This window comes from Copadichromis virginalis, linkage group LG8 (assembly GCF_057382275.1).
Source record: "Copadichromis virginalis isolate Kocher_CV1m ecotype Utaka linkage group LG8, C_Virginalis_male_GT1.1, whole genome shotgun sequence".
Classification (NCBI taxonomy): domain Eukaryota; kingdom Metazoa; phylum Chordata; class Actinopteri; order Cichliformes; family Cichlidae; genus Copadichromis; species Copadichromis virginalis.
In genome coordinates this window covers 314,616-322,500 of record NC_140625.1, presented here as the reverse complement: position 1 = coordinate 322,500, position 7,885 = coordinate 314,616, and the positions used below count along the sequence as shown (strand labels likewise).

Genomic DNA, 7,885 nt, shown 5'->3' with positions numbered 1-7,885 from the left:
TTAGTACAATATCGTGTTACATTACCATGTTACTGAAAAATGTCTTGTGATTACAGTAATGTGTTACTTTGGAACACATTACACCCAACTGTGTTTGTAAGAACCATCATCTGACAAGTGATAAGATGATATTACGTTAAATGTCTTTGCATTTCAGTATTTTTCTTAGTTTCAATAGAATGTTATTGTATCTTATCTATATTAAAAGAAAACAAATGTTTCAACATTACAATTCTTTATACTCACATTCACACTGAATAACATCTAAGTTGAACTGCTGAATGGCCCCCATACTGATCTGTTTGAGTTCCGTGTCCAACAGCATCTGCATCAGTGATGTGGACAGATGCTTGCAGGCTGACATACAAGCTGTCTGGGCCACTTTTCCCTGCACAGGGAGAGATTCAGGGAGAAGGAAGGCACAGACAAGAAGCAAGAGGAGAGATGAAGGATGGAAAGATTAGGATGGGGACAGAGTTGGTAGAGGATGAGGATGAGAGGAGGGGAAAGCGACAGAATGAAGTCATTTGATGGGGTGAACATTTTATAAAGAGAGAACGGGCAGTATTTGAGTTTTAAAAATATGTAGGAAGACCAGGATGGGAAAAAGAAGGTGAATAATAACAGATTGAGATAAACAGTTGGGGTAAAAAGTTGAAAGAGAAGAAGGAGGAGGGTATGAGAAAAGAGGATATAGGAGTAATACAGAAATGGGGAATAAAGAGCAAGAAGGGCAAGGGATAATTCCAAGTTAGTGTTGTCTCAAAATCTTCATGAACAGGTATAAATATAGTACTGTGCAAAAGTCTTGAGTCACCACTATGTTCTGTATTTGCTAGAAAAATGGAAAAAGTGCAATGATTTATTGAAATGTTTACAGGTTATGTAAACATGAAAAAGTTAAATGAAAAATTAAAAAGTCACACACATTTGTCACACACACGGTGTTTCAGATCATCAAACTAATTTTAACAATGAACAGAGATGAACCAAGTAAATCCAAGATGCAGTTGTAATATTATTAAATAATTAGTAGCCATTAATTATATATACATATATATATATATATATATATATATATATATATATATATATATATATATATATATATATATATATATATATATATATAAAACTGCTGTCTAAATGACTCGGGTAAAGTTTGTAGCATGGTGCTTGTTGTTTTTGTCTGCTTCCACTTGTCTTTGCACTAGGATGATGTCGGCGTAAATGTGCAGTCGTTGTGTTCCCACTAGTGCTGTCAGCGTTAATCTCGTTAAAATGACGTTAACGCCATAATGCCGCAAATCTCCGTTAGCAAGTTACCGCGGGTCGCCCCGTGCGTGGGGCTGGACGGCGTCAACACGTTAACAAGCTAACTGCGCTAACGCACTAGTTCCCACCAATTGAGCATTGCGTGGCACATCCAACATACTGTTTTACTTTAGTCCATGACGCGCTTACCTTCAGGGTCATACGTCACATGAAAACCAAAATAGTTCCAAACGCCAGATCTGAATGAGGGTGGGGGAGGTTCAGTTTCACGTAGCGTTCAGGCAGTTGCCATGTTGCAATGAGCTTAGCTTCTGTCTCGCTAGCTTGCGCTGTGCTCAGTGGATCTGCACTCGACAGTGCAGCCTAGGCGGAGTAGTCGAACACAGATCCACTGAGCGCTCAACACAGACAGCATCGACAGAAGAAAAGTTGATAAAATAAATGAAAAATTTTGTATTGTTCGATACATATGCGTACCGAACCGAAAGCACTGTATCGAATGGTTCAATATCGATACGAGTATCGTTGCACCCCTAATTTACATATATATATATTTTCTTCCAATTATCCGGGACCTGTTCACAGGGGGCACTAGCAGCTTAAGCAGATGCCTGAACCACATCAACTGTCTCCTTTCAATGCGGAGGAGTAGCAACTCTACTCTGAGCCCCTCCCGAATTGCCGAGCTCCTGACCCCATCTCTGAGTGAGAAGCCAGCCACCCTTCGAAGAAAGCTGCTTGTGTCCACAATCTTGTTATTTCAGGCTACGTCCACACTGGCTCGGAAAGATTTAAAAACGGCGTTTTCGTCTGAAAACGCTCCGCGTCCACACTAGTGTTTTCAGTCGTTTTCACAGAATTGCGTGTGCACATTGAAATGGCCAAAAACGCTTACGTTCCAGTCCTGCGCATTTGTGAAATCTATCTGGAAGCTATCTGGAGCATGTACAGACTGTCAAAATTGAGAGCAAACAAGACAACTGCTGTGTAATGACCTTCACTATCTTAGTTTAATTGGTCACATGACTGCATCATATGACTAACATGCGTCATCGTTTTAGAAAGTCTGCATTTTTGCTGTCCACACTGTGACGCGAAAGCACCGTTTTCAAATGTATGCGTTTTCGAGAACGTTTTGAAAACGCTGCCCATGAGTGAAAACTCTGTCTCAGTGTGGACAGGAGGCCAAAATGGAGAGAAAACAATGCATTTTCAAACGAAAACGCATTAGTGTGGATTTAGCCTCAGGCACTACCCAGAGCTTGTGACCATAGGTGAGGATAGGGACAAAGATCGATCGTTAAATCGAGAACTTCACTTTTATACTCTCCTGTCTTTTCACCACGGACTGGCGGTCGAGTCTGACTTATTGCCAGCACAGTGAACTAAGCTCTTGCAAAGGTTGTACAACGGGTCAGACACCTTATACTCCCGATGCCTCTCCCAGAGAATACTCTGAGGGACATGGTCCAGATAAAAACAGCATTGTTCCTCCTGAATCTGAGGTTTGACTAACAGACTCTCCTTTCCAGCACCCTGGGATAGACTTTCCCAGGGAGGCTGACGAGTGTGAGCCCCCATAGAGTTGGAGCACCCTCTGGTACCCCTTGTTCAAATTGGCAACCACCACCCCATCTGTCAATCCAGGTACTGCCCCAGATTTCCATGCAACACTTTCGAGGTGTTTTAACCAAGACAGCCCTACAACATCCAGAGCCTTCAGAATCTCAGGGCTAACCTCAGCCCCCCGAGGGGCCGTGGCACCAAGGAGTTGTTTAACTGCCTCAGTGTTCTAATTATCGGTGATGTATGAGCCATCCCCTGCTTCCACTATGGAAGACGTGTCAGTGGAATTAAAGAGGCCTTCAAAGTTTTCCTTCCACTACTCAACAATGTCCTCAGTTGTAATCAGCAGCACTCCACTTGCAGTATACACAGTGTAGGTAGAGCACCGCTTTCCCCTCCTGAGTTGCCTGACAGTTTGCCAGAATCACTTCAAGGCAATCTACAAATATTTTTCCATGGCCTCACTGAACTCCGACACCCGTTTTTACTTCAGCCACAGGCTAATCAAGCCTGATAGGAATCCGTCTTTGGCCTGATGGCTCCCTTCACCTCTGGTGTGCACCAGCTGGTTTGGGGTTTACCACGATAGGCACCGACCAGCTTGCAGCCACAGCTCAGTGAAGTGCAGCCTTAGCTGGAGGCGCTGAACATGTTCCCCAGTCCTCCTTAGAATGCTGTTGAAGCTTTGAAGGAGGCAAGAGTTGACCATCTTGCAGACTGGGGCCTCTGCTACACGTTCCCAGTACACCCTGGGCAATCAGTTGACAGCTCAGTCCCTCTCTTTACCCGAGTGTCCAGAACATACGGCCGCAGATATGATGATCTGATTACCAAGTGGATTATCGACCTGTGGCCTAGGGCAGCAGTCCCCAACCCCCAGGCCACAGACCGGTACTGGCCCATGAGTCGTTTGGTACCGTGCCGCGAGAGTTGAGGCTCGGGTGTGGTTTTCAGGGTTTTTAAGCGTTATTTTTTTTTAATCATTTTTATTGTTAACTCTGTTTCCATGGATGTTGTGTTATGAATCATCTTTTTTTTGGTACCCGTACTAGTTTTATTTTGTTGTATTAATCTGTGACACTTCAAAGGCCGGTCCATGAAAATATTGTCGGACATAAAGGGGTCCGTGGCACAAAAAAGGTTGGGGACCGCTGGCATAGGATGCCACGTGCAGTTATGGGCACCCTTACAGTGGGGCAAAAAAGTATTTAGTCAGCCACCGATTGTTCAAGTTCCCCCACCTAAAATGATGACAGAGGTCAGTAATTTGCACCAGAGGTACACTTCAACTGTGAGAGACAGAATGTGAAAAAAAAAATCCATGAATCCACATAGTAGGATTTGTAAAGAATTTATTTGTAAATCAGGGTGGAAAATAAGTATTTGGTCAATAACAAAAATACAACTCAATACTTTGTAACATAACCTTTGTTGGCAATAACAGAGGTCAAACGTTTACTATAGGTCTTCACCAGGTTTGCACACACAGTAGCTGGTATTTTGGCCCATTCCTCCATGCAGATCTTCTCGAGAGCAGTGATGTTTTGGGGCTGTCACCGAGCAACACGGACTTTCAACTCCCGCCACAGATTTTCTATGGGGTTGAGGTCTGGAGACTGGCTAGGCCACTCCAGGACTTTCAAATGCTTCTTACGGAGCCACTCCTTTGTTGCCCGGGCGGTGTGTTTTGGATCATTGTCATGTTGGAAGACCCAGCCTCGTTTCATCTTCAAAGTTCTCACTGATGGAAGGAGGTTTTGGCTCAAAATCTCACGATACATGGCCCCATTCATTCTGTCCTTAACACGGATCAGTCGTCCTGTCCCCTTGGCAGAAAAACAGCCCCATAGCATGATGTTTCCACCCCCATGCTTCACAGTAGGTATGGTGTTCTTGGGATGCAACTCAGTATTCTTCTTCCTCCAAACACGACGAGTTGAGTTTATACCAAAAAGTTCTACTTTGGTTTCATCTGACCACATGACATTCTCCCAATCCTCTGCTGTATCATCCATGTGCTCTCTGGCAAACTTCAGACGGGCCTGGACATGCACTGGCTTCAGCAGCGGAACACGTCTGGCACTGCGGGATTTGATTCCCTGCCGTTGTAGTGTGTTACTGATGGTGACCTTTGTTACTTTGGTCCCAGCTCTCTGCAGGTCATTCACCAGGTCCCCCCGTGTGGTTCTGGGATCTTTGCTCACCGTTCTCATGATCATTTTGACCCCACGGGATGAGATCTTGCGTGGAGCCCCAGATCGAGGGAGATTATCAGTGGTCTTGTATGTCTTCCATTTTCTGAGGATTGCTCCCACAGTTGATTTTTTCACACCAAGCTGCTTGCCTATTGTAGATTCACTCTTCCCAGTCTGGTGCAGGTCTACAATACTTTTCCTGGTGTCCTTCGAAAGCTCTTTGGTCTTGGCCATGGCGGAGTTTGGAGTCTGACTGTTTGAGGCTGTGGACAGGTGTCTTTTATACAGATGATGAGTTCAAACAGGTGCCATTCATACAGGTAACGAGTGGGGGACAGAAAAGCTTCTTACAGAAGACGTTACAGGTCTGTGAGAGCCAGAGATTTTCCTTGTTTGAGGTGACCAAATACTTATTTTCCACCCTGATTTACGAATAAATTCTTTACAAATCCTACCATGTGGATTCATGGATTTTTTTTTCACATTCTGTCTCTCACAGTTGAAGTGTACCTCTGGTGCAAATTACTGACCTCTGTCATCATTTGAAGTGGGGGAACTTGCACAATCGGTGGCTGACTAAATACTTTTTTGCCCCACTGTATGTTCGAATATGGTATTCGTTATGTCAACTAACAGAACACCGCTCGGGTTAAGGTGGGACTAGGGCAGGGCAATATGGCCAAAAATATTTATCACGGCATACATTTGAAAATTTGCGATAACAATATAACTGACGATATAATTGACGTGAGACAAAATACTTTACAACTCCACAGCTTTATTAGTGAAAAAAAACCCCATCAATGTATTTTCACTTAAACAAGCAGCTGTTTTTTTTTAATGTGCATTAAAGTTATATAAAAATTTAACAGTGCAAATGCAAATTCTTTGCTGACAGTTTAACCAAAAGGCATTTCCAGTGGAAACTGGCCGACACATCCTCAGCATAACCATGTAGAATATCCACAAAACTTAAAAAGAGGTTAAACACACACAACACGGTAACATTATGTTGAAGCACAGTACGTATCACTCCGCGAGGCTCCGCCTACGATAGCCGTAATGCTCCGACAATCCATCAAGCGGTGCGGCTTCGTAGCTTAGCAAAGTTGTACTGAAACATTTTTTGAGAGATTTTATTTTTATGTACCACATAAAATCGTTTCGGTAATAACGACGGCCCGCTTGCATGCTCTACCAAAAATAGTGCTTTGTTGTGTATCTGACGGACGAAAGCTAAACCAGTTCCACACCACTGAAGTTGCAGCATTTTTACAAACCAGTTCTGGTTCATCTGTTTCACTCAACGATCCGCTTTCACCCTTCTCATTCTCCGTCGCCGCCATGCTTTTTCTGCCATGTGCGTATGAAAACAAAGGCACTGCACATGCGCGTTTTATCCATATTCTATCGCGATATTTCATTTTCTTATCGTTGCCTAACATTATACCGGTATTACCGTGAACGGTATGATATGGGCCAGCCCTAGGTGGGAGAGGCCGTTTCTCCCAATCACACCCTATCAGGTCTCACTGTTGTTGTCGTGCTGCTCATGTGGAGAGAGTCCCCGGGTGGAGTATCTCAAGCTCCTCACCCAGGGACTCCGAGAAGGAGGGTGGTCTCATGTCCCTTGATGTTGTACTCATAAGAGTCTTCTGAATCGCTCTTGACTGGTCCCACACCCAGGACCAATTTGTAGGGAGAATGTACCATCGGATCCCTAGGACACACGAGCAACTCCACCACAATTAGGTAGTGATTCACGGAGGGGATATAAATGTAAAGTTTACAATAAATGAACATCGATAGTAAGTTGTTAACTGTATAAAATAGTGCATTTCACAATATCTTTTACAATATATGTGAATAGCACATGAAGTGATTAATTACCACTCCATCATGGACATCTTGCGGCCCTCCCAGTATACTTTTAGACTGTGTCATCATCGATGGATCTGCTATGCTGGCCAGCAAGCCCACTCGGTCTTACCAGTTGAGTGCCCTGTATGGAGCTGGAAGCGGGTCTCTGGAGGTGTGGATTATAGCAATGTTCGCCGGCTGGAACGGCATTGGTATTGTTGTATTGACTGGATATTTGCATCATGGACATTAATGATGCTGGGATTTCGGACCATTTCCCAGTTATGTTTGATGTTCAGTTATGCAATATGGAACTGAACTCTGAGGGTCCACTGAGCCTATCGCGTATGATTAATCCTGAGGTTGTTGCCCATTTCTCTGCGGCCTTTGCTAACTCTGTCTGTTACGATGACATCAGTAATGCACCTCTCTTGGTTGATGGCCTAGTCAACTCTTTCATTTCTAGATGCTCTTCAGCTTTGGACACTGTGGCTCCAGTAAAGACTAAACGCCCTAAAACCTCTCGCCAACTCTGGCTAAATGAATCCACCCTCGCTCTTAGGCGTGAATGTCGTCGAGCTGAGAGGAGATGGAAAAAAGATCAACTTCAGGTGTCCCTTGACATCCTGCATATGAGCCGATCTAAATTTCAGAAGGCTGCCAAAATGGCAAAAACTTCTTTTTTGTCGAACATCATTGCAACTAATAGTCACAATCCTTGAGTTCTGTTCAAAATCTTTAACTCAGTGGTTAATCCCTGCTCTGATGTTTCGATGGGTGCCTCCCCGGCCCTCTGCGAAAAATTTCTAAATCATTTTATAGATAAAATCTCAGTGTTAAGGGCCCCACATTCCCCGGCAGTAAATCAAGCCCCAGTTTCCGAATGTTCAACGGTTTTTCAACAGTTTGAACCTGTGTCATCCTCGACTTTAAAGGAAATAATTAATAACCTGAGAAGCTCAAATACTTTGCATGACATTATTCCCGCT

The 7,885-nt window shown here is 43.8% G+C and overlaps 1 protein-coding gene across 2 annotated transcripts in view; it reads right to left on the bottom strand.

The window, feature by feature from the left end:
• The window catches only part of exoc6 (exocyst complex component 6), a 62,329-nt gene that overhangs the window by 11,120 nt on the left and 43,324 nt on the right, over positions 1–7,885 (bottom strand). For both annotated transcript variants that reach the window (XM_085465328.1, XM_085465329.1), the window contains one exon: positions 247–388. In XM_085465328.1, coding sequence (XP_085321454.1) covers positions 247–388 — 142 coding nt within the window. The remainder of the gene's footprint in view (positions 1–246; positions 389–7,885) is intronic.